The sequence below is a fragment of the Octopus sinensis genome, linkage group LG24 (assembly GCF_006345805.1).
Source record: "Octopus sinensis linkage group LG24, ASM634580v1, whole genome shotgun sequence".
NCBI lineage: Eukaryota > Metazoa > Mollusca > Cephalopoda > Octopoda > Octopodidae > Octopus > Octopus sinensis.
The window spans coordinates 28,140,553-28,167,862 of record NC_043020.1 but is presented as its reverse complement, the minus strand read 5'-3'; the positions used below and the strand labels follow the sequence as shown (position 1 = coordinate 28,167,862).

The window sequence follows — 27,310 nt, the reverse complement described above, 5'->3', positions numbered from 1 at the left end:
ATTATGGTTTTATCCAACACATTCCCTTCTCAGATTCACACGCTTATTGCGGCAGTCCTTCAGTTTTTCTAAACCCTGTAAAAGAGCTCGGATGGTTGAGCTTCCAACCAAGCCTTTCGTGATACCCTTAAAGCCAGGAACTTTTTAGTGCAATGTAAAGTGGTTGGTGTTTGGAATTGCATCCATCTGCAGAACAGCCTTTGGAACCATGCCAAAGCAAACATTAGGGTATGATGTGGTCCTTTGGCCCCTCAGATCCTGTCAACTTATTCAACCCACACCAGCATTGAACATGGATGTTCATTGATGAGGATTCGGTTTCATCATCATCATCATCATCATCGTTTAACGTCCGTTCTCCATGCTAGCATGGGTTGGACAGTTCGACCGGGATCTGGGAAGCCAGAAGGCTGCCCCAGGCTCCAATCTGTTCTGGCAGTGTTTCTACGGCTGGATGCCCTTCCTAACGCCAACCACTCCGTGAGTGTAGTGGGTGCTTTTTACGTGCCACCAGCACAGGTGCCAGGCGAGGCTGGCATCGGCCATGTTCGGATGGTGCTTTTTACGTGCCACCGGCACCGGGATCACAACTGTCCACAATATTTGTGAGTTCAAATCTCACTAGGATCGCCTTTGTCCTTCACTCCTCTTTAGTCAGTAAAACATGTACCAGTCAAGCTGTTAGGGTCATTAAAATGTTCTGTATTCATTCTTTACGAGTTTCGGTGCCTTGTTCCAATGTCAAACATCTGCTTGATTGATTACCATTTTTCTAATATGCGGTACCTCTGCTTTTCATTCTTTCAACAGGTATTGAAAGAGCAACACGGTGTTTGGTACTGCAATCTATGCACACCCCCTAACAATCATATTCGAGACGACATCCCCACATCATTGCAAGATGCCCTGGTTTTCCTTGGTTTTGCAAAATATGAGGCCAGTGAAACTTCGCTGCTTCATAAAGGTCAGTTTTATTTTTTTATGTATACAACTTTTATTTATGCATGGCTTAGGTTTGGCTGTGTGGTTAAGGAGCTTGCTTCCTAACCATGCTGTCTTGGGTTCACTCCCACTGCATGGCACCTTTCGTAAGCCCAGAGCTATCCTCTATGATAGCTCTGGGCCTGCAAAAGCCTTACGAGTGGGTTTAATAGATGGAAACTGAAAGAAGCCCATCATATATATATATATATATATATATATATATAACACATGGCTTAGTGGTTGTCATGCTATTGCTTATTTTTTGAATGACATTGTAGGTTATGTATGAGAAGTCAGATTTGGTTAGTTTGAACATAAGCAAGAATATTTGGGTTGGATATGGCAGGTTTAAATGCTAAAAAGTTAAACCCTTGTCTTTTTGGCTTGGTGTCCAAGATGGATAATCTGATTGAATCCTTTCTCTTTGTGTTTCCCAGATGCAACAAGTCGTGATTACCCTTCCGCTGAACGGAGATTCGTTTCAGAGACGCTTGAAGTGATGGTCACTCATGCAGAAAATCCTCTGCATTTCTACATTCAAAAAGTAAGTAAAATATCTTTCTCATTTTCAAACTAATCACAGATCAATTAGCAGTAATTTAACGAGTTTTCTGTTGTGTTTCGTTTATACTGTTCAACTCCTGAACCAGTAAGATTCTGCATAGGGCCTGGGTTTATCTCTAACTTCCATAGGACCTGGAGATAACATTTTTGCATTGGCCCATACTATGCTCATTCTATTTGTTCAGTAAAGGATAAAACATGCCTTGATATTTTTGATGAACATGTTCGTCAAAAGGAGCCATGACGACACTATTTACAACAATTTCACTCCACTGCTATGTCCGTGGTTGTCTTTAGCAGAGTCAGTTTTCTTGCAAGCATTCCAGCCAGGTTTCTGATTTGAGGATGCTTTCCTCTCTCTCTCTCGCAACAGTCTCAAAGGCCCTGATTTCTTGCTGTCTGAGTGATAAGGAAAAAGAAAAAAAAATATACTAAAAGCTTGAATTAACTCTGGTGCAGTTCAAATCTCAAAGATGATCCACTTAGCTTTTCATCCCACCTCAGTACTGACATCAATGATGATAGCTAAGGAGCTTGAAACGCATTCATTGGTCCAAAGGAAGTGCTCTCAAATGACTGTTGGTATTTTAACACCTTTTGCCAAAAGCAAGAATTTTCTGCATGGTAAGCCAGTGAAAATGGCCCTTTTAAGGGTCAAATTTGTCCCAAACCTATTTGAACTGATCTAAAAGTTTGTTTATAAATGCTTTGCTGTGGCTAACTTTGTTCTCTATTCTCAGCTGAAACACTAGTATAGTTGATTCCACCTTTTAACCTTGTCATGTCAATAGACATCAGGGAAATGCTCAGATTAATTGAATCACCATTGATTAACCCTTTCGTGACCAACCTGGCTGAAACTGGTTCTGGCTCTGAGAACAAATGTCTTGTTTTCATAAGTTTTGTATTAATATCTTCCACCAAACCTTAGTCACAATTTATGTTCCTAACACTAGCTTAATGATAACTAAGTTATTTTACTAAATTCTTTGTTATATTTTAAATTAATTGAAAGAAACACAGAACATCTCAACAGAAATATATAACAAAAGGGTTAAAATATATAATAGGGAAACAATTCTTAACCCTTTCGATACCAACCTGGCTGAAACCGGCTCTGGCTCTGTAGTACAAATGTCATGTTTTCATAAGTTTTGAATTAAAATTTTCCTCCAAACCTTAGTCACCATTTATGTTCCTAACACTAGCTTAATGATAACGAAGTTATTTTACTAAATTCTTTGTTATATTTAAAGTTAATTGAAAGAAACCACAAAGCTTCTCAACAGAAATATGGTAACAAAAGGGTTAAGATATATAATAGAGAAACAATTCTTAACCCTTTTGTTACCAACCCAGCTGAAACTGCCTCTGGCTCCATAGTACAAATGTCTTGTTTTCAACAGTTTTGAATTAAAATCTTCCACCAAACCTTAGTCACAATTTATCTTCCTAACACCAGCTGAAAGATAACTAAGTTATTTTACTAAATTCTTTGTTATATTTAATGTAATTGAAAGAAACGGAGAGCATCTGAAAATAAATTTAAAGTAACGAAAGGGTTAAACCCTCATTCTCCTTTCTCTACAATGTGAGGCTGATTGTAAGAAATCTTTTGTTATATTTCATTCTCCACTTTAGATGGGCATTGAATACCAATACTTGGCTGTGTCTATGGAAGACATGCAGACTATTTACCAAGCAGACACCAAAGATCTCTGGGTGATTTACTGTCCAGTTAAAGGTAACGGTTCTTTTTAACGCCCATTCTTCCTCTATCAACATAAGCTGGATAACAGTAGATTTAGACGTTATCTAATTTTGAGGTTGTTAAAGGAAGCAGTCTTTGGGTTTTCTGTAATTCTAGACAGCAATGAGAGAAAAAAACCTTCCTGGAAGCCTCTGTAATTCTTTGAATTGCTTCCAGAGAATTAGTTTGGGTCACATACCCTCACAAAGGATCTTTGTCTTGTGAGTTACTTGGTGGCCCCTGCCAGTGCTGGTGCCATATAAAAAGCATCCAGTCCACACTGTGAAGTGGTTGGCATCTGGAAGGGCATCCAGAGGTAAAAACCATGGTTTTGTATTTAAGTTAGAAATAATAACCACCACTATTATTATTATTATCATTATTATTATTTTATTATTATTATCATTATTATTTTATTATCATTATTATTACCCCCCTTTTGACCAGGCTCCCGTGGTTTTTATGGGTTTTTCCACAAGTAACCTTTTGAAGTGCCTCCCCCTATTGGGAATTTCAATTGTTATATTTTCGTTGTTATCTCTGGAATTTTTACACATTTTTTTGCAAACGGACAGAACCCTTGTAACTTTCGTCCCATATATGTTTTAATTAATTTTTGTCAGCCCTTGTGGCCAATAAACGAATTAATTATTATTATTATTATTATAATAATAATAATAGGTTGTGTGCTGGCGGAACCATTAGCAGCATTTTGTCCATCGAGGCATTCTGAGTTCAAATTGCGCCAATGTTGACTTTGCTTTTCATCCTTCCGAGGTTGATGAAAGAAATACCTGTTGAGTGCTGGGGGGGGGGGTCAGTGTGATTGGCTTAACCCCTCCCCCAAACTTGCTGGCCTTGTGCCAAAATTTGAAATCTTTATTATTATTATTACTATTTACAAATGGTGGTGGGTAGCCAAGTTGATAAAAGGTTGGACAAAAGACCTGCTGTTTAGTTACATCCCTTCCTGTTCTGAGTTCACATCCTTCTGGAACAGTGTTGCCTTTCATTTCTCAAGGGTCAATAAAATCAAGTACTTCAACTGATGATTCTCAAATGTCCTTCTTTTCCCCAACAAAGTTGTAACTTTCTCTCTCTCTCTCTCTTTCATGTGTTTACTTTCTGTTCAGACCTGGTGTGTGCTTGTCAATGTCCTAGCGATAACATGTGGTACCGAGCTAAAGTTATTGATGCACCAGGTGAGCAAATGGTCAATGTTTGTTATGTAGACTATGGAAATACAGAGATAGTCTCGTACAGAAATCTCCGCAAGTTGCTGGATAAGTTTATCATGTTACCCATTCAGGTAAGAGAAAACCCCTATCACGTTCATCTTTCTCATATTGTTATTGATGTTACTATCGTATTTTACGGCTGTTTTATTTTATATCTTAATTTGTTTTTAGGGGTTGGACTTGAAGTAGATAATCACCATCATCGTTTAACGTCCATTTTCCATGCTAGCATGGGTTAGACGGTTCGACCGGGGTCTGGGAAGCCAGAAGGCTGCACCAGGCTCCAGTCTGAACTGGCAGTGTTTCTACAGCTGGATGCTCTTCCTAACGCCAACCATTCCGTGAGTGTAGTGGGTGCTTTTTACTTGCCACCGGCACAGGTGCAAGGGGAGGCTAGCAGTGGCCACGATCAGTTGGTGCTTTTTACATGCCACCAGCACAGGTTCTGAGGGAGGTTACCAGCGGCCATGATGAGTTGGTGCTTTTTATGTGCCACCGGCACAAGCCAGCCAAGACGGAGCTGGCATCGACCACGTTCGGATGGTGCTTTTTACGTGCCATAATAACATGAGGTCAAAACTGATCTCACTGGTCCTTGTGCCACATAAAATGCCCTCTATCTACTCTACTGGGTGGTTGGTGTTGGGAAGGGCACCCAGTTGTAAAAATCCTGCCAAAACAGACACAGATGTCTGGTGCTGTCTTCTGCATGGTCAGCTCCTGTCACACCATTCAGCCCATGTCAGCATGGAAGGTGGATGTTAAACAATGATGAGAAGTTTTTTTCTAGCCCCCCATCACTACCTCCCTTGTATCTCCTTCAGCTGTATATCTCTCCTCTATAGCGAGACACCTGTGCCTATCCCTCTCTCATACTGCTATCGGCTTTTACATTTTTATACTTGGTCCTTGATGTTTCAAAATCTCTTCCTCTCATTTTCAATGATTTATTTTATTTTAATTTTTTTTCTTTGAAGGCGAAACTTTGTAAATTGGCGTACGTAGAACCACTGGATTCCAAGGAAGACTGGACCATGGTAACGCATTTCTTGTCTGCCTTTTTTTCTTCATACATACATATCCCTACATTATACATATATCCACATACACATACACACATATATGCACATGTATGTACATACATACACCATACATATCCATACATCATACACAAACATGCACACACATGTACATACGTATGGTCAATTCAGAAAGATTGTTTTGTGGTAATCTCTGTACTCTGAGTCCAAATCCCACTGTGGTCCTCTTTGCCTTTCATCCTTTCGAGTCCAATAAAAGACCAGTCCTGTTCGGGGATCAGTTTTTTTTTTATTCACTCCCTATTTCTTTCTGCCTGTCTCTCTCAGTTCGTTTTATTCCTTAACAGCCATCAAGACTTAGGTGTGCCATAAACCCTAAGGCTCTTAACACCAGAGCTTCACCCTAGTTTCCGTGGGCTATAAGAGACTGAGATTACAACAGCCTGTCCATCCCTGTCCCCCACTATGAATGGGACACCTATTCGTCACAAGGTTTACTTTCCAGCTGTTACTGGAACTTGTTTTTAGAACTGAGTGAACTGCCCAGTCGAGGAATCAAAACCACAATCTTGTGGTTGTGAGTACAACACCCTTACCACTGGGCCATGTGCCTTCAGCTGGTAAAAGCTGAGACATAAGAACCAGTTGAGTGCTGGAGTTGATATAATTTTCAGTCAGTAAATAAATCCTCAGACTCATAATGCCAAACTTAACCTGGTTTGCATAGCATATAAGGGGCTGAGGGTACAACACCCCCACCCTGCTAAACATGACACTGGTCCCTCACAGGGTTCACTTCTCAGCTCTCACTGGAACTCATTTTGCAGCAATGTGAAACGAAGGGTTTTGCTCAAGAAAATGGTGACTGCCTGGTCCAGGAATTGAAACCACAATCTGACAGTCACGAGTCCAACACCTCTAACCACTAGGCCATATAGCGTCACATCATCATGAGTCTTTTGAAAACTAAACGTATAAATGGAATTGTTTCGTTAATTTTTTTTTTTTCCGTAATATTCCAGGGAACCAATTGGTTAGTTGAAAATTTTCTTCTGAAAGAATGTCTTATCGAAGTTGTTGGTAAGTCAAACGTTAATGTTTCTTAAAAACTGAAATATTGCTTCTCTGTATCCAGTAAAATTAACGATGTAGCAATTAATTCATTCTTGCTTCTTATTCACCATCATCATCATTGTAGTTTAGCATCCATGCTTACATGGGTCAGACAGAATTTATTGAGGCAGATTTTCTATGGCTGGAGGCTCTTCTTGTCACCAACGCTCACCGATATCCAGGCAATGTGTTATTTTACTCTTGGCCAGGCAGTTTTCTATGGAGGACTGGAAACAAACAACCTTGCTTGTATGATGGTGATGCTCATTTTCAACCATCACACATTGACAAGAACACACCAGATCTGAATAGAGAGTAAAGACAAAAATGAGAGTGAAAGAGACAGACAGACAGACAAGGGTGCACACAAACATACACACACACACTCATCATCATCATTTAACGTCCATTGTCCATGGGTTGCTCAGTTTGGCCAGAGCTGGCAGGCAGGAGAGCTGCTCCAGGTTCCAGTCTGTTGTGACATGGTTTCTACAAATGGATGCCCTTCCTAATGCCAACCACTTTACGGAGTGTGTTGGATCCTTTTTACATGGCACTGGCACTCATGTGTGTGTGTGTGTGTGAAGTGGGCTTCTTTCAGAAAATGGACACTAAACACTGATGATGATGATGATGTTGTTGTTAAATGATAAATAAAATCACATCTTTGCTTTCTCCACCAACAGCTGTCCATGATTCCTATACAGAAGTGGTCCTACAGCATACGGAGTCGAATTTGATTGTCAACGAAGCTATCGTAGAATTGGGATATGCTAAGAAGTCTGCAACAGCGTATGTAACCCTTGAAACAAGCATTGTTTGTTTTTCTTTTTCCTTTTTTTTGCTGTGCTATAAGAATTCATAAACTTTTGAGAGATCATGGAATAATTCTCTTTTGGGATGGTGGTTCTTGAAGCACATTAAGCTTTTAAAATAACATCAACGTGGCCGATGCCAGCGCCGCCTCGACTAGCTTCTGTGCCGGTGGCACATAAAAAGCACCATCCGAACGTGGCTGTTGCCAGCGCTGCCTTGGTTGGCTTCCGTGCCGGTGGCACGTTAAAAACTCCAACCGATCGTGGCCGATGTCGGACCCCCTGGCACCTGTGCAGGTGGCACGTAAAAAGCACCCACTACAATCGTAGAGTGGTTGGCGTTAGGAAGGGCATCCAGCTGTAGAAACTCTGCCAGATCAGACTGGAGCCTGGTGCAGTGTTCTGGCTTCCCAGACCCTGGTCGAACCGTCCAACCCATGCTAGCATGGAAAACGGACGTTAAACGATGATGATGATGATGTAGTTATTGGTTTGAAAATCCCTTTTGAATCAAAAAAGAGAAAATGTTTGAAGGCAGCCTTTGATTTTCTCCATCCAAAAGGATTTTTCAGCTCAATATTTGTCTGCTATTTGGGGTTGACTTTGCCTTTCATCCTTTCGTGGTTGATAAAATAAGTACCAGGTGAGTACTGGGGGTTGGTGTAATCGACTTTGCCCCTCCCCTCAATTGCTGGTCCAGTGCCACAATTTCAAACTAATATTCGCAGACTGGAATTTATAGCTTTTGTGTTCTTTGAAATACATTCATCATCATCATCATCATCGTTTAACGTCCGTTTTTCATGCTAGCATGGGTTGGATGGTTCGACCGGGGTCTGGGAAGCCAGGAGGCTGCACCAGACTCCAATCTTGATCTGGCAGTGTTTCTACAGCTGGATGCCCTTCCTAACGCCAACCACTTTGTGAATGTAGTGGGTGCTTTTTACGTGCCACTGGCACAGGTGCCAGGGGAAGCTGGCAACGGCCATGATCTGTTGGTGTTTTTTACATGTCACTGGCACAGGTGCCTGGGGAGGTTGGCAACGGCCATGATCTGTTGGTGCTTTTTACATACCACCGGCACATTGTTCCAAAAAAAAGAATTCTTTGTAACACTATATAGTGACAGGCTGTAACACTGTATAATGGCAAGTTGTAACACTGTAAGAACAGACTGTAACATGATATAGTGACAGGTGGTAACACTAGTGGCACACTGTAACATTGTATTGTGACAGTTTGTAGCACTGTCTGGAAACAAGCTGTAACACTGTTTGTGGTAGTTGTAACATTGTGTAGTGACAATCTGTAACTGAATGGAGTGATTTATTATCTCTGTCTATTTTAAATCTAAAAGTCTGTTTTATGAGTTCAATTTCTGTCTTCCACAGACCTGACAAAATACCTCCGATCTACCTCAGAAGTTGCGAAAGTCCCAGTATTAATGGATCCTTATCACCTGAACCCTCCGTAGAGAAGGTAACATTTCCATTTTTGTATTTCTTAGTGAACTGAAATCGGTAAATTGATTAAACAGGAAACAAAACGAAAATACTGCAAAAAAATTGACATATTTATTTTTTTAACGATGCACTAGTTTATAACTCCAAACCCAAACCAAATGGTTTTAAGTTCAAATCTTACTACTGATACCATTACCACAACCACCTTCACCTCCACTACCACATCATCATCATTATCATCATTGTTCGACCGTGGTTGAGAAAATGGAATTTACTATGTTACGCCAGACTTCACGGTCCATCATAGCATTACGGAGGTCCTGTTGCTGGATGCCTGTATCCCTGGAGATTACATCAGGGTAGGAGAGTGTGCACCCTCTGGTATTGCGAGTAGATGGCTTCCAGAGGAGAAGAGTAGAAATTGCAAACTGGACTCTCCTACCTTTCACAAGAGATGACACAGGTGGTAGTTTCCCATATATTTGCATTTTGGTTGGATGGCGCTTCCACGAGAGATTTTGAGCTCTCATAAGGAGGTGAGTGTAGGTTCCATCCAACCGCCTCTCAAGCTTCTTTGATAACGTCCAGGTTTCTGAGCCATATAGTAGAATTGGTTCGACTGTGGCTTTGAATATTTCTACCACAACCATCACAACCACCACCATTACTACTACTACACTCACATGTGTGCATGTTTGTCTGCAGGCATGACTGTGTGGTTAAGAAATTCTGTGCGTCCGAGGGCAGGTGCCTTCTGTTATGGCCTCAGGTTAACTAAATGCCTTGTGAGTGAAATTGGGAAGTGAAAACTATATGGAAGCTCATTGTGTTTGTGAGTGTGGCTTTATATATGTGTGTATGTGTGTGTTGTTTTTAGTGAGGCAGAAGTTTGTGTGTGTCTATTGGATGAGAAGCACATGTATTGTGTGTGTGTGTGTATATATATATATATATATATATGCGTATCTAGTGGAAGAAATGGTTTGTGTGTATTTATATAATCTAAGTGGTATATATATGTGTGTGTATATATATGTACATGGAGGCGCAATGGCCCTGTGGTTAGGGCAGCAGACTGGCAGTCATAGGATCGCGGTTTTGATTCCCAGACCGGGTGTTGTGTGTGTTTATTGAGCGAAAACACCTAAAAGCTCCACGAGGCTCTGGCAGTGGGTGGTGATCCCTGCTGTACTCTTTCACCACTCTTTCTCTCACTTGGCCTGCTCGCTTAGCCAGCGGGGTGGCGTTGTTCGAAGGCTAAAACAATGTGAACGCATTGTGACCAGCGATGTGTAGCAACATTGATGGTCTGGTCAGTCACGTGATGTATATATATGTATTGTGGCGACAAAATATGACCAGCAAAACTTCTTTCTTTACCTTTCAGTCCATTTCATTCTTCATTGATCCATCCCTCAATTATAGCTTCCTCAATTATTTTTTTTCTTTCCTATCAGCAGAACAACAACCTGTCTAGTATCAATCCAGTACAGCCCCCAGGGGACCAGAAGAGTCCTCCCATAACACTGTCAGAATCTCAAATTGAAGTTACCATCAGTGTATTCCGTAGTTTGTCAGAGTTTTATCTGCACACTGTAGAAAACCACACGAAACTGACAAGGTGAGTATCTGCTGAAAACATTTCAGTTTTGTTACGGAGACAATGGAAGAATCATTGTAATGTGTGCAGGTATGGCTGCGAGGTTAAAAACCTCACTTGGCAACTACAGGGTGCTGGGTTCAATCCCACTGGACAGTATTCTGAGCAAGTGTCTTTTAGGCCAACCAGTGTCACTGAATGAATTTGGGAGATAGGAAACTGTATGGAAGCCCATCATTGTGTGTATGTGTTTTTAATAATAGAAAATGGTGCATCAAAACAATGGAAGAAACCATCGAATGTCAGGAATTGAGTAGATACGTAAATGCGGTCGGAATTGAAACCTTTGAACAGATACAGTTGCAATGTCTCAAACCTCCTGACTTTAGGTTTTTACGTATATTTACTTATTTACTTCTCTTTGTTGATCAAGTCTGATGGAGTCCCTAGAAGAGTATTATAACAATTCCGAGGCTGAACCTGGCGTCACAGGTACAATAGGTGGTGATTATGCTATTTATTATCCAGTGGAAGATAAACCATTCAGCTGGTATCGAGCCAGAGTTCACGACATCCTGCACAGCAATTTAATACAGGTAAATATAACGAACTTCACACCTTAATAATAATAATAATAATGATAATAATAATTGTTTGTGAATTAGGTAAAGGGTCATCAATGGGAAGAGATTAGATGATGCCATCAACACGAGTATTGACTGACATTTTATTTTATTGTCCCTGAAAGGATGAACATTTAAGTTGAATGTGGTGGGGTTTGAACTCAGAACTTAAAGAGCAACGATGTAATAATAATAATAGTAATAATAATAATGGTTTCAAATTTTGCCACAAGGACAACCATTTTAGGGGAGGGAATGTGTCAATTACATCGACCCCAGTGTTCAACTGGTACTTAATTTATTGACCCTGAAAGGATGAAAGGTAAAGTTGGCCTCAGTGGAATTTGAACTCAGAGTGCAGCCATGGGTGAAATACCACAAAGCATTTTGTCCAACAGGCTAGTGTAGTGGGTGCTTTTTACATGCACCTTATGTAATAATAATAGTAATAATAGTTTCAAATTTTGCCACACGGGTAACCATTTTGGGGGAGGGAATGTGTCAATTACATCGACCCCAGTGTTTAGCTGGTACTTTATTTATCAACCCTGAAAGGATAAAAGGCAAAGTCAACCTTGGTGGAATTTGAACTCAGAACATAGCGAAGGGTGAAATACCTATTTCTTTACTACCCACAAGGGGCTAAACACAGAGAGGACAAACAAGGACAGACACACGGATTAAGTCAATTATATCGACCCCAGTGCGTAACTGGTACTTATTTAATCGACCCCCGAAAGGTTAAAAGGCAAAGTCGACCTCGGCGGAATTTGAACTCAGAACATAGCGAACGGTGAAATACCACGAAGCATTTTGTCCAGCCAGTGTGCTAACGGTTCTCTTCAACTGTTCACATCACAAGTTTATACTAACGTAGATTTTTATTTTTGAACTTAAATATTTTTTTTAAATTATCAAATTAAAAGAATGTTGTCGTTTCAACTTCAGGTTTTCTTCGTAGATTTTGGCAACACAGAAATTGTTCAGGTATCAAACATCCGTATGTTAGCCACTAATTTTATGGTGAATTCTTCCTATGCCATGAAGTGCCATCTGTCTGGCTACATCCCAGCTGGTGACAAGAAGGAATGGTCACAGACAGCTTGTGAGTTTGCTATTGAAGAATTAAAAGGCAAACGCTATTATGTTGTTAAGAAGGTAGGTTACCAACACGTTTTTATATATGTATATATATGTGTGTGTGTATGTATGTGAGAGATAATGGTGTCATTCAGACCCAAAGGTGTCAGGTAATGCTGAATAAGTGCTATAGACAGACCATAGTTAAGTTCCAGATTCGGTAATATTGCGAATAAAGGGTTCAACATTGGTTCTATGTCAGCGTGTGTATATAAGAATTTTTTGCGTAATAAGATAAAAAAAACCAAGGCTGTATAGATATTAGAGCATTTATAGATAGAAGGTCTTACAGCTGTTTCTAGGATATTAATTAATCATATCCCTTTATCGGAGAAGGTGTGAGAGGAAAAATTAAGTCACATAGAAACTAACTATGACATAATTTTTCCTCTCACACCGTCTCCGATGAAGGGATATAATTAATAAATATCCTGGAAACAGCTGTAAGGCCTTCTATCTATAAATGTTCTAATATCTATACAGCCTTGGTTTTTTATCTCATTACGCAAAAAATTCTTATATGTATGTATGTATGTGTGTGTGTGTGTGTTTACATAAATATATATACTGGTTGTATACTGTTAATCTAACGTGAACGTGACAGTAGGGGATTACACCACCGCTGTTTAGCCATAGGAAACATCGACGCTTCCTGATGGCTTCGACACACTGTCACGTTCACGTCAGATTGACAGTATACAACCATTCTATCGCCCCACCACCGTACATATCTCTATGAGAGATTTAGAAATTTAATATATATACTGTTTGATTTGTTTAAGTGTAAACTTTGGCCATGCAGTTAAAGTATAATTGTATCTGCAATATAAAAGTTTGCACAGAGTGTGCTGGGTGCTTTTTATGTGCCACCGGCAGAGAATTAGTGTTTAACTTCTTTGGTACCATATTTCGGTTTGGTACCGTATATCTGTTCAAATGTATCACCTTTCTTTCGGTCAGTTTTGAAATTTCTGTTTCCTCTTTTCACAAACACATTCTGTTTTTTCTGTCTCTCCAGGAAGAAATTGTCAATGGTTCCCTACCTGTAGATCTCCTCATAGAAAACTTCACTGCAGAAACGGCCCTGGAACCTGCATCTAGAGATTATTACAGTCTTGGGAAGAAATTACAAGAAAATGGATTGGCCATACCCACAAGAAAGTAAATTAGTCTTAAGTCAATTATTAAACTAATTAAATGTTCCAGGTGTCTTAAGTATTGGTTCTTTTTGATGAATGGTTGTTCCTGATTCCTTGACTTAATTCGTTTGCATCATCTTGCGGCCCAAAAGTAGCAAAGCTTCCACTGCCACATATTTACTTCATTGTCTCTACCTTCACCTGTGGAGAATAATCTCATTTGCATTATTTATCAGCGTGATCATTGCCAGAGCGGCTAACTGGCTTCTGTGCTGGTGGCATGTAGGAGGCACCATTTGAGCGGGATCGTTACCAGCATCGCATTACTGGCACCTGTGCCAGTGGCATGTGTAAAAAGATTCGAGCGAGGTCGTTGCCAGTGCCGCCTGACTGGCCCCTGTGCCGGTGGCTCGTAAAAGCATCCACTACACTCTCGGAGTGGTCGGCCTTAGGAAGGGCATCCAGCTGAAGAAACTCTGCCAGATCAAGATTGAAGCCAGGTGCAGCCATCTGGTTCACCAGCCCTCAGTCATTCATCCAACCCATGCTAGCATGGAAAGCGGACATTAAACGATGATGATGATGATGTACAAGTATGGGTGTATTCATCATTACTCTCTTTTACTTGTTTCAGTCATTTGACTGTGGCCATGCTGGAGCACCGCCTTTTAGTTGAGCAAATTGACCCCGTGACTTATTCTTTGTAAGCCCAGTACTTATTCTATCAGTCTCTTTTGCCGAACAGCTAAGTGACGGGGACGTAAACACACCAACATCGGTTGTCAAGCAATGCTAGGGGTACAAACACAAACACACACATATACACTCACACACATATATATACATATATACGACAGGCTTCTTTCAATTTCCGTCTACCAAATCCACTCACAAGGCATTGGTCGGCCCGGGGCTATAGCAGAAGACACTTTCCCAAGATGCCACGCAGTGGGACTGAACCCGGAACCATGTGGTTGGTTAGCAAGCTACTTACCACACAGCCACTCCTGCACCCATTGTTTTATTTTATTAAATTTTAGAAAAACTGGAGGCAAGTCTTCAACAATCCTGGAGTGTATTTAACTTATTCTTTACATGACTTTTATTGCCTCACCCTGTCTATTCATATCTGTGGATTACAACTAATCCCAATTAATCAAGGATTATATTTCTTCATTTGCAGATTACAAACGAACTCTAGTCCTTCTGTGACTTCAAATAGTGAAGACGTAAAATGCCTGAAGCGACCCCCTGACATTCACTTCAAGGATTGCCCTTTGCCCTCAGACAACGTAATTTATGTTGTCCCCACTTACATCGATGACGATGGGACCATATTTGCTCACGAATGTCACAAAGGTAAAAGGGCTTCTCTTTTGGGGCCCAATGTATGAACCTCTCACTTCAAACTGAACTTCTCTCATAACACACATCTCTTACTTCACCTCTCTCATAATACACATCTCTTACTTCACCTCTCTCATAATACACATCTCTTACTTCACCTCTCTCATAATACACATCTCTTACTCCACCTTCCACTGCACCCATCCCTCACATTAAACATCTCTCATATTACTTTTCTCCTACTACACCTCCCTCTATCATTTTACATTTTTCTTACTACCCCCCCTCTCTCTCTCTCATATTATGTCCCTTACTCCCCCTTTCATATGCATCCTCCACACTAAACATCTCTCATACTGCACCTCTCTCAATCTGTATTTCCCTCTTGTTGCATCTCTACCGCACTCACTACTCCTCCTCCCTCAGCATTACCACCATCACCACCGCCGCCACCACCATGTCCAGTTGATCTTTATATTTTGTTACTAAATGTAGCAAGAGAAGGCCCTGAAATGAGACCATTCTTCATTCCATTCCAGATGAGACGTCCCCATTGGAAGAACTAAACAAGTTGCTCTATGCTCACTATCCTAACTGCCTTACACAGCACATAGAACCGATTTGCTGGGAGATTGGTGATTCCTGCCTCTGTTTCTATGAAGCTGAGAAAGTCTGGGCCCGTGCCACAATATTAGCTGTGCAAGAATTAATCAAGGTAAGGAATTAAAGTGCAGATACAACGGTAATTAGAAAGGTCCTTGTGATATTTTTCTTCCTTTTTCTCTCTTTCTTTGTGTTTTTGTTTCCCCTAATTCAAAGCCTCTTCATCATCATCTTTGAACATCCATTTTCCATGCTGGCTTCAGTTGGATGGTTTGAAATAGCACTGGCTGCCCAGCTGGGAGCTATCCAGACTCCAGTTGTCCGTTCTGACATGGTTTCTACAGCTTGATGCCCTTCCTAGTGCCAACCACTTCACAGAGTGTGCTGGGTGCTTTTTATGTGCCACCGGCAGAGAATTAGTGTTTAACTTCTTTGGTACCATATTTCGGTTTGGTACCGTATATCTGTTCAAATGCATCACCTTTCTTTCTGTCAGTTTTGAAAATAATAAAGTGTTTGTTTTTAGGAAAAGGGTTAAGAGATGGAGGAGAGAGTAGTAATGCTGCAATAATTCTATATATATCTCTAAATATCAGCCTAAAAAACAGTCGAGTGAGGTCAATGCCAGTGCCGCTGGACTGGCCCTCGTGCCAGTGGCACATAAAAACACCCACCACACTCTCGGAGTGCTTGGCGTTAGGAAGGGCATCCAGCTGTAGAATCTCTGCCAGATCAGATTGGAGACCGGTGCAGCTATCTGGTTCATCAGACCTTGGTCAAATCGTCTAACCCATGCTAGCATGGAAAGCAGACGTTAAATGATGATGATGATGATGATGATGATGATGATATATATATATATATATATATATATATATATATATATATATCAAGGCGGCGAGCTGGCAGAACTGTTAGCATGCTGGGCGAAATACGTAGCCGTATTTCGTCTGCTGTTACGTTCTGAGTTCAAATTCCGCCGAGGTCTACTTTGCCTTTCATCCTTTCGGGGTCAATAAATTAAGTACCAGTTACGCACTGGGGTCGATGTAATCGACTTAATCCTTAATCCTTTTGTCTGTCCTTGTTTGTCCCCTCTGTGTTTAGCCCCTTGTGGGTAGTAAAGAAATATATATATATATATATATATATATACTGTCTAAAAGAGTTCCGTCCAGCCCATACCAGTATAGGCAATAAAAAAATTGGTGGTGATGGTGTCCGTGACAGTGGCAACAGCTCCTTCTGCTGTGGTGGTCGCTGTGGAATGGTGATGGAAGCATATTATTACACATCAAACTATAACGAATGTATTCTACTACCACATATTTGTCCCCTGGTTCTCATCTAAGTATTAAACATATCCTCCAGTATTACAAGTCACCGCAGCATTACCCACCCAACCAAAAATGAAATTTTCGTGTCGGTGGCACATAAAAACCACCGTCTGATCGTGGCCGTTGCCGGCCTCCGTGCCGGTGGCACATAAAAGCCACCATCCGATCGTGGCCATTTGCCAGCCGCCCCTGGCACCTGTGCCGGTGGCACGTAAAAAGCACCCACTACACTCATGGAGTGGTTGGCATTAGGAAGGGCATCCAGTCGTAGAAACATTGCCAGATCAGACTGGGCCCGGTGCAGCCTTCTGGCTTCCCAGACCCCAGTTGCACCGTCCAACCCATGCTAGCACGGAAAGCGGACGCTAAACGATGATGATGATGATGATGATGATGATGTTTACATACAGGTATTACAGGTATTCTGACTGTTTCCATGGTTTCATTCCACAGGTTCGTTACATTGACTATGGAAACCACGACATGGTTTCACTGAACAAACTGCGGCCTGATATTGAACCCGTTGCACATTTACCTCCCCTCTGTCTTCACATCAAACTTCATGGCATCGTTCCGGTAAGAAGCACCTGTTTTTATTATTATTATTATTGTTATCATTTTGTTTCAACTCCACAGCCCTGCTTGCACTGACAAGGGTCACCAAGTAAGTTGCAAGACAAAAAATTTAATAATAATAATGAAATTATTGTATACGAGTGGCTGTGTGGTAAGTAGCTTGCTTACCAACCACATGGTTCCAGGTTCAGTCCCACTGCGTGGCACCTTGGGCAAGTGTTTTCTACTATAGCCTCGGGCCGACCAAAGCCTTGTGAGTGGATTTGGTAGGCGGAAACTGAAAGAAGCCCGTCGTATATATGTATGTGTGTGTGTTTGTGTGTCTGTGTTTGTCCCCCCAACATCGCTTGACAACCGATGCTGGTGTGTTTACATCCCCGTAACTTAGTGGTTCGGCAAAAGAGACCGATAGAATAAGTACTAGGCTTCCAAAGAATAAGTCCTGGGGTCGATTTGCTCGACTAAAAAGGTGGTGCTCCAGCATGGCCACAGTCAAATGACTGAAACAAGTAAAAGAGTAAATGAGAGAGAGTGCTCGGGTGCATCACAACTTGTGAAATGAGGGTAGGGGCCATGGGAGGAGGTGGCGTGATACGATACATAGTAACTGGTATTGTTTTTATCAGTTTACAAAAGTGGAATAACGCAGTAGATAGGAAAGTGATGGAGGGATGAGTGGTGGGGTTAAAGGTTGCAAGTGCATGATGGGTAAGGTTGTAGGAAGGAGATAACCACGAGATTGTTGATGAAAATGTCCCCCCCTGTTTTCTGTAGGTTTCTGGCAAATGGACCTCAAATATCTTGGACGTCATGCATAACATCATTGTTGGAAAGCTGTGTGGAATTCAGCAAATGGTAAGTGATTTCAGTCAGAATTTTTATTTCTTGGAGAATATTTGGCTTTGATAAACCATCTTGACGTTGGCAGTGTGAGGAGGATGGTACGTTAGGAAGATGCTGGGTTCAAATTCTGGCAGAATAACCTGGTTGCTACTATTGATTATTTTGGGCTTATTTGTACAAGTTAAATACTGTTGTTTAGCCCTTGGTCAACCCTGTTCAAGCAAATCTATGATCAATAATTTTCCAACCTCATTTTATCTCTTATTAAGACATCATATATCATCATCATTTAGCGTCCGCTTTCCATGCTAGCATGGGTTGGACGGTTCAACTGGGGTCTGGGAAGCCAGAAGGCTGCACCAGGCTCCAGTCTGATCTGGCAGTGTTTCTACAGTTGGATGCCCTTCCTAACGCCAACCACTCCATGAGTGTAATGGGTGCTTTTTACGTGCCACTGACACAGGTGCCAGACGGGGCTGGCAAACGGCCACGGACGGATGGTGCTTTTACGTGCCACCGGCACAGGGGCCAGGCGAAGCTGGCAATGGCCACAATCAGATGATGCTTTTTACGTGCCACCACACAGAGGCCAGTCGGGGACACGGAGGCCAAATAATTCAGAACACCGATGTGATTTGTGATTTTAATTATGTGTGTGTGTGTTATGTGGATTTTTACATTTGTATGTGTGTTATTAATTTATGTGGAATTTTAGAAGGACATGATGAATAAAACTATTATTTATATTTTAAAAGCCATAGTGATTGAAAATTTAACATTCTTCAAAGCTTATGTTATATGTGTGCCATATATTTCCATTAGTCATCAAAAGAAAACGGAACATGTGAGGTTCGTTTGATAGATCCAGACGGTCAAGAACTGGGAGAACTTCTCTGTGATAAAAAGTACACTTACCAAAAATACAGTCTCACTTTCTTGGAAGAACAAAGCGAAAAGATTGCACATATGTTGCAGGTTTGTTTCAAAAGCATTTTTTCATCACCACCATCATCATCACCATCATCATCATCATCATCATCACCACTACCATCACCACCACCACCACCACCATCATCATCATCATCATCATCATCATGGTTTTAATATTCACTTTTCCATGTTTGTATGAGTTGGATGGAATTTGTTGAGGCAGTTTTCTATGACTGGATGACTTTCCTGTTGCCAACCCTCACCTGTTTCCAGGTGAGGTAATATTCCCCCGTAACCGGCGACCAGGTATCTTTCCACAGAACTTTGGAAACACCACCACTTGTTTACAACCATCATCTTACGTTGAGGCATTGTGCAAATAACACATGCGCATATATGCATGTGTGTGTGTGTGTGTACATGGTCTTTTATTTGTTTCAGTCATTTGACTGCGGCCATGCTGGAGCACTGCCTTTAGTGGAACAAATCGACCCTAGGACTTATTCTTTGTAAGCCTAGTACTTATTCTATCAGTCTCTTTTGCTGAACTGCTAAGTTACACAGATGTAAACACACCAATATCGGTTGTCAGGTGATGGTGGGAGACAAACACACACACACACACATACACAAAGGAGAACTGTTTTCTCCTTTTTGGTGAAACACTGCAACCTACTGTTTATATTAATTTTATGTATACACATTAACGAATCATTAAATTATCCAATAATTTGAATGATGTAAGCATATATACTAATAGAGAAGCAAGGCTGAAAAAGACGAAATCAAGCGAACTTAGCTGATGAGGCAACGGAAACTGCTGAAATTGCCGTCAGTCTTCAGAATTCTCGGTCGGCATTTTTCAACAATTATGTTCCCTGTTAGTGTATGTGTCTTCATTCATGTGTGTTAAGTACAGCATTAGAAAATTTTAGCTCTTATTTGGTTGGCCCAGGTCTATAGTAGAAGGCATTGGCTCAGGATGCATGTGGATGTATGTACCAGACAGCCGTGTCTACATTTATTTGATATGATAAAATCCATCCACAAACGGGGTCTGTGACTAGCAAAGCTTAACTTCAACTGTGACATGGGAACTGAGTTTTCGGTAGTCCTGACAACCCCAGACTTAACAAACCAGCATTTTGGGTTTGCTACCCTCATACTGAGCTGGGCTTGCCAACAACAAGGGGCTAAACACAGATGGGACAAACAAGGACAGACAAACAGATTAAGTCGATTACATCGACACCAGTGCATAACTGGTACTTAATTTATCGAACCTGAAAGGATGAAAGGCAAAGTCGACCTCGGCGGAACTCAGAATGTAACGGCAGACGAAAGACAGCTACGCATTTCGCCCAGCGTGCTAACGTTTCTGCCAGCTCGCCGATATAAAGTGGAGGAATGAGTGGGGTGTGAATTTAGCAAACAGAGATAAAAGTACACCGTTACCAATATTTTTTTCCCTGTTTTTCAGACATGCAATCCATTCAAGAACATGAAGTTCACTTTTAACAAGTCTATTCCTGTTTTAGTGACACATGTCGAACTACCAAATGTGGTAAGTATTCCTTGACATTAGATGTCCAAATCTCATCATCAACATCATTTAACGTCGGTCTCTTTTGCTGAACTGCTAAGTTACAAGGATGTAAACACACCACTATCGATTGTCAGACAAACACAGATATACAAACACACGCACACACTCACATATACGATGGGCTTCTTTCAGTTTCCGTCTACCAAATCCACTCACAAGGCTTTGGTCGGCCCAAGGCTATAGTAGAAGACAATTGCCCAAGGTGCCATATGGTGGGAATGAACCCGGAACCATGTGGTTGGTAAACAAGCTACTTACCACACAGCTACTCCTGTACCTATAAATAAAAAGTGTGTGAGACAGCACCGGTGGTGTCAAGGTAGGAAGAATTCAACGAGAGTTCAGATTTATGAAGTAATCACATGGCTAAGCCCACACACACACTTTGAAATAATTTCTTTTTTGTTTATTTATTTCCTATTTTTTACTTGTTGGATTATGGTCATGTTGGGGTACTGCCTTAGACAGTGGTTTTCAGCCGGGGTCCATAAAAGATTTTGTGGGGTCTACAATTAAATAGCAAATTGAAGATCCACAAAAATATTTTAAGAACCCCTGAAAACTTTGTATGTGTTGGTATGTGTTGGTATGTATTGGTATGTATTGGTATGTGTTGCGAGAAACAGCAGGGTTTCTTTGACATCTTTCATAGTTCAACCAACACAAGTTAATGTGTGAAAAACAAAATAGGGATTTTGAAAGAAGTACCTTTAAAATTAGTTTTTAAACATCAAATGGCTTTTAGGGGTCCACCAGAATAAAATAGTAGAATCAAAGGGATCCATAGATGAAAACTGGTTGAGAATCCCTGCTTTAGACAAACAAATTGACTTCCAGTACCTTTGTAAGTCTGGTATATACTCTATGGGCCTCTTTTGCCAAACTGCTGAACTACTGGGATGTAAACAAACTAACACCAGTTGTCAAGCAAAAAGGGAGAACAAACACAAAGGCATATTCACATATTATGTAGGATGAGCTTCCACACAGTTTCCATCTTCAAAAATCACTTACAGAGTATTATTTAGTCCTAGGCTATAGCAGAAGACACTTGCCCAAGTAGGACTGAACTCAAAACCATGTGGTTTGTAAAGTAAGTTCCTTAACCACACAGCCATTATTTAGGTTCTCTCTTTTACTCTTTTACTTGTTTCAGTCATTTGACTGCGGCCATGCTGGAGCACCACCCTTAGTCGAGCAAATCAACCCCGGGACTTATTCTTTGTAAGCCCAGTACTTATTCTATCGGTCTCTTTTGCCGAACTGCTAAGTGACGGGGACGTAAACACACCAGCATCGGTTGTCAAGCAATGCTAGGGGGACAAACACACACACACACACACACACACACACACACACACACACACATACATACATACATATACATATATATATATATATATATATATATATATATATATATATACGACAGGCTTCTTTCAGTTTCCGTCTACCAAATCCACTCACAAGGCATTGGTCGGTCCGGGGCTATAGCAGAAGACACTTGCCCAAGATGCCACGCAGTGGGATTGAACCCGGAACCATGTGGTTGGTAAGCAAGCTACTTACCACACAGCCACTCCTGTGCCTGTTATTCATTTTCTTTTTTTTTCTATTTTCTGCGTCAGATATATTTCCAAAATTCCCAAAGGTCCAGCAGTGATGAGGAAAGTCGTCGGATTAACTCGCAGCTTCTCCAGCTCGAAGAGATGTCAGTTGAACTCAACGAATATGCGCTTTCTGCTCCTCCGATTAAAAAGACGGTTGTTGGTGAGTTAAGGGCTTCTTTGCTAATTCACTGGGTTTTTGGTAAATCACCACCATCATCATCATCATCAAGATTTGCTTGGTTTCTGCGGCTGGGTGCCCTTCCTAAAGCCAGCCACTCCGAGAGTGTAGTGGGTGCCTTTTACATGTCACTTACGTGTCGGTGGCACGGATGTCGTTATGTGTCACTGGTGCCAGTGGCACATAACAACAATTTTGCTTGGTTTGATGAGTTTTACCTTGTCCAGCAGAGACTGTTTCAGATTCATCATTTAACCTGTTTCTTTACTACCCACAAGGGGCTAAACACAGAGGGGACAAACAAATGGATTAAGTCGATTACATTGACCCCAGTGCGTAACTGGTACTTAATTTATCGATCCCGAAAGGATGAAAGGCAAATCGACCTCGGCTGAATTTGAACTCAGAACGTAATGGCAGATGAAATACCTATTTCTTTATTGCCCACAAGGGGCTAAACATAGAGGGGACAAACAAGGACAGACATAGGTATTAAGTCGATTATATCGACCCCAGTGCGTTACTGGTACTTAATTTATCGACCCCGAAATGATGAAAGGCAAAGTCGACCTCGGCTGAATTTGAACTCAGAACGTAAAGGCAGACGAAATACCACTAAGCATTTCGCCCGATGTGCTAACGTTTCTGCCAGCTCGCCACCTTATCATTTAACCATCCACATTCCCATACTTCCTTGTGTCTGATGGAGTTTATTGAGGCAGGTTTTTTCTGCAGCTCAATGCCCATTCTGTTGTCAATCTTCACCTGTTTCCAAACAAGGTACTATTTCTTCATGGCCAGACACGTTTTCGCAGAATATCAGAAATGAACAACACTGCTTGTATGACAGTGACACTCATTTACAACCATCATGCAATGTCAAAACAAAGTGACATAAGCATTCACATCCTCACACATTAGGCATTCAGAAATTCCCATGGACCATAGTTTGCCCTTGACTGTTGCAGAAACTTGCTTGACCATATATGGTAATGCAATTTCGATGCCATATTACAAATAAATGTTTAACTCATTAGCATTTAAACTAGCCATATCTGGCCAAAATATTCTACCTGTTTGATGTTCAAACTGATCAGATCCAGCCTCTCCCACCTACCCTACAATGTCATTCTAAAACTAAAGGATCACATCTTTGAAATCTGGAAGTTGTAAGCTAAATACATGATTAATCTAAACCAAAGTGCTTAAACAAGCAGAACATTTACAAGAATAATCCAAATGCTAAAAAGTTCAGTGATGTTAAAAATCTTTGTGTTTCTGAATGGCTAACTTGTGTCTTCCATTCTGCAGTCACTTTGATCTCAGATCAAGACACTTGCTATGCAAGTACATCTCCAGAACATCTTCTGTTGCAGGTAAAGCATGTTGCTGTCAGTTTACAGTGGATGACTGTTGGTACCGAAGTGTTATTGCTGATGTTAAACAGACTGATATGTTGGTTCTCTATGTTGACTATGGGACGTCGGAATATATCGATAAGTCAAGGTAGGAAACTTTTCAAAACATTCTATTTTATTGGTAAGTAGACGGCAGATTTTCTATGGCTTGATGCCCTTTCTGTTGCCAAGCTTCACCTGTTTTCAAATAAGGTAATATTTTCTCCATGGCTGGGTATGTTTTCAAGAAGATTGGTAACAGATGACAATCATACAATATCAAGGCAAGGAAACACCAACTCATACTTAAGCCTGCATACACACACACGTTCATGTACACACACACACACACACATATATTTAGTGTATATAAATTACAGTATGTGTGTGTATAATGACTAATGCATACATTTCCACAATTCTCAACCGATCTTCAAACTTTACACACACATCACTCATGTCCCACAGATGGTCATACAGTATGACATTTTGCCCAGAGCTCCAGCATAAATGGACAAGTGGTTGGGGAGCAAGCTTTATAACCTCACAACCATGCCTGCATAGAATTGTTAGTAGCATGTGACATGGTTATCCAGTGAGCGAGAACTGCATGGTTTGTGTCTAGTTAGTCTTTTCTTTTTCTCAAACTAATACTTACAATGTCTCATGTTTCAAGCTCTTAACAGTTAATTATGGAAATGTTTCAGGATTCGGGAAATCTCACAGAAGTTTCTAAAGTTACCCTCACAGGCTGTGCGCTGCGTTGTGAAGGGCATGAAACCCTCAGATGAATCACATCAATGGACCGAGGAAGCAATGAAGGCTGTTATTGATTCTGTCGTTAACAAAGAACTTGATGCAGTTTTACAGGTGAGGCTAGTATGAAAATGGACTTTGCTGTGTGTGTGTGTGTGTGTGTGTGTGATTATGTAAAAGACTATATGTGTAACTGTGCATGTATATATCATCATCATCATCATCATCATCCATGCATGGGTCGGCCAGTTTGACAGGGGCCAGCCAGGTAGAAGACTGCCCCAGGTTACTCTGTCTGTTTTGGCATGGATAAGTAAACCCATGTATATGGAATTGTTTATACATCTGTGTGTGTGTGAAGGCTGACCCTCATAGTGTAGAGCCCTTTTTGCACTGTGAAGGCTTGTATATTGCAACGACCCTGGAGTTATGCCAGTGGGCCACAAGATCTTAGTTTGGTTTCCCATCTGGGACAGGTTAAATGATAAAGGCTTCTCGTCACCTGGCATAGAGCCTCCTCCTTCAGTTCTACTTCCCCACTCTGTTGTGGGGTCTTGCAAGTTACTTGGTAACCTCACTGGTGCTGGTGCCACATAAAAAGCACCTAGTCTATCAGGTGGTCGGTATTAGGAAGGACATCCAGCCATAGAAACCATGCCAAAGCAGGCAGTAGGGTTTGGTGCGGTCCTCTGATTTGAAAACTCCTGTTAAACTGTCCAACTGGTTCCATCATAGGAAATGGTTGTTAATGGTGAAAGAAGTTCTGTGGAATGTGTAATATTGGTGTGTGTGAGTGATGTGATACAGATGAGCTGAGAAAAAAAACTGGGTTTAGTAGAAACCAGAAAGAGAAGCTGTAGCATGAAAATTGTTGAATAAAGAAGAACTAAGAGACTTTAGTGGAGGGAAATTGAGAAAGAGGAAAATAAACAGAAATGGGTGAGAGCTGATCTCATGATATTGAGCTTCATGAAGGAGTTGAAAAAAGGGACACATCAAATGGCAAGATGTATTAGAGAGGACTCTTCCAACCCATGAAGGCATGAAAAATCAAATAGGAAAATGATGATGATGTTGATGATGATAAATGCATTCAAGACCGTGTATGATTGTCATTAACTCTAAATGTGTGTGTGTGTAATTACAAATGATTGTATGGCTGTTGAATTATCATGCATATTTATTTCTGTTTTTCAGAAAACTCAACGGCCTTGGCTTGAAGTTCAGCTGTATGACCCGGCTGCAGAATCTGCCCTTGCTTACCAAAGTGTTATAGATTCTGAACTTGTAAGCTGCGAAAGGGACTCCCCATAAGGAATTCTCTCTTGTAAGGTGGGGGGGGGGGAGTCACATTTGGATTAAAATGTCAAACAGTTCTTCCCTATAAAGGAAAACAGTTTCAGAATTCAAAATAAAATAAAATAAAACATCAAGCAAAAAGTTTCCCGAAAAGTAACCCAAAAAGAATACGAAATGAGAGGGAAAGAAATTTCATTCAATTCGGATCTTTAACTTTCTCTGACAACATTTCTGGAGAGAAGTGTTCACTTCTGAACTGGCAGAGAGAATGGTATTTGTTGTATATTTATTTTCAATTTTATTTTGTTTAATTTGAAACAATGAAAGTTAAAGATCGATGCAGTATTATTAAGAGGGATTAACCACTAATCTGACATAATAAAATAAAGAGTTTGTTTTATATTGAAGAGAGCGAGAAAGAGAGAGACCATTGGCAGTGAATCCATCATCCCTTAATGCTAATTCTCAATGTTTAGAAGGGTTTCTTTCTCCTTCCTTTCGAGAAAAGGAACCACTTCACAAGTCAAAAACTGGCGTTTCATTACACGATTACACTCTGTCTTCCAGATCCTAATATTGTTGTATAAACTCATTTCATCCCTAATTGACTAAGCCTGTGATCAAAGAGGATCTTAAAGAGATTAAGACGTGATAATACGATAGTAAAACACGAAGCTTGGCCATTGAAGTCTCCACTGTAAAGGGAGATAACTTTGAATTTTTTTTTTTTTTTGAAGAAAAAAAAGGCATTATCATATTTTATGGTTTTGGTTAAAATGCTTCTTTCTGTGTGTGTGCGTGTATATATGAATATGTGTATATATATATATATATATGAATATGTGTGTGTATGTATATATATATATACGTGTATGTATGTATATGTCTATATATATACGTGTGTGTGTGTGTATATATATACACGTGTGTGTAATATATATATATGAATATGTGTGTATATGTATATATATATATATATATATACGTGTATGTATGTATATGTCTATATATATATACATGTGTGTGTGTATATATATACACATGTGTGTGTAATATATATATACACATATATGTATATATATACACACACATGTATATATATATATACATATACATACACACACATGTATATATATATATATACACACATATGTATATATATACATATATGTATGAATGTGTGTGTATATATACATATGTGTGTGTGTATATATATATATATATGTGTGTGTATATATATATATATATATATATATGTGTGTGTGTTGTGTGTATATATATACATATATATATAAATGTATATATACCTGTGTATATTTGTTGTACATAGACACAGTCACAGAGAGGCATGTATATAAT

General features: G+C 40.4%; 1 protein-coding gene across 2 annotated transcripts in view; it reads left to right on the top strand.

The window, feature by feature from the left end:
• LOC115223967 (RING finger protein 17) overlaps nt 1–26,679 on the top strand; it is a 53,804-nt gene extending 27,125 nt beyond the window's left edge. Inside the window, exons 20-41 of one of the 2 annotated variants that reach the window (XM_029794722.2) lie at nt 811–964; nt 1,422–1,528; nt 3,190–3,292; nt 4,432–4,607; nt 5,514–5,573; nt 6,599–6,656; nt 7,376–7,481; nt 8,896–8,983; nt 10,428–10,588; nt 11,001–11,163; nt 12,139–12,348; nt 13,349–13,491; nt 14,653–14,828; nt 15,356–15,531; nt 17,210–17,332; nt 18,107–18,187; nt 18,998–19,150; nt 20,586–20,669; nt 22,340–22,481; nt 23,876–24,005; nt 24,604–24,766; nt 25,850–26,679. In XM_029794722.2, the coding sequence (XP_029650582.1) occupies nt 811–964; nt 1,422–1,528; nt 3,190–3,292; nt 4,432–4,607; nt 5,514–5,573; nt 6,599–6,656; nt 7,376–7,481; nt 8,896–8,983; nt 10,428–10,588; nt 11,001–11,163; nt 12,139–12,348; nt 13,349–13,491; nt 14,653–14,828; nt 15,356–15,531; nt 17,210–17,332; nt 18,107–18,187; nt 18,998–19,150; nt 20,586–20,669; nt 22,340–22,481; nt 23,876–24,005; nt 24,604–24,766; nt 25,850–25,966 (2,874 nt within the window). In that variant the 3' untranslated portion in view covers nt 25,967–26,679. Of the gene's footprint in view, nt 1–810; nt 965–1,421; nt 1,529–3,189; nt 3,293–4,431; nt 4,608–5,513; nt 5,574–6,598; nt 6,657–7,375; nt 7,482–8,895; nt 8,984–10,424; nt 10,589–11,000; nt 11,164–12,138; nt 12,349–13,348; nt 13,492–14,652; nt 14,829–15,355; nt 15,532–17,209; nt 17,333–18,106; nt 18,188–18,997; nt 19,151–20,585; nt 20,670–22,339; nt 22,482–23,875; nt 24,006–24,603; nt 24,767–25,849 lie in introns of both variants that reach the window. The other variant, XM_029794721.2, reaches the window with a different exon arrangement.
• The last annotated feature ends 631 nt before the right edge of the window (nt 26,680–27,310 follow it).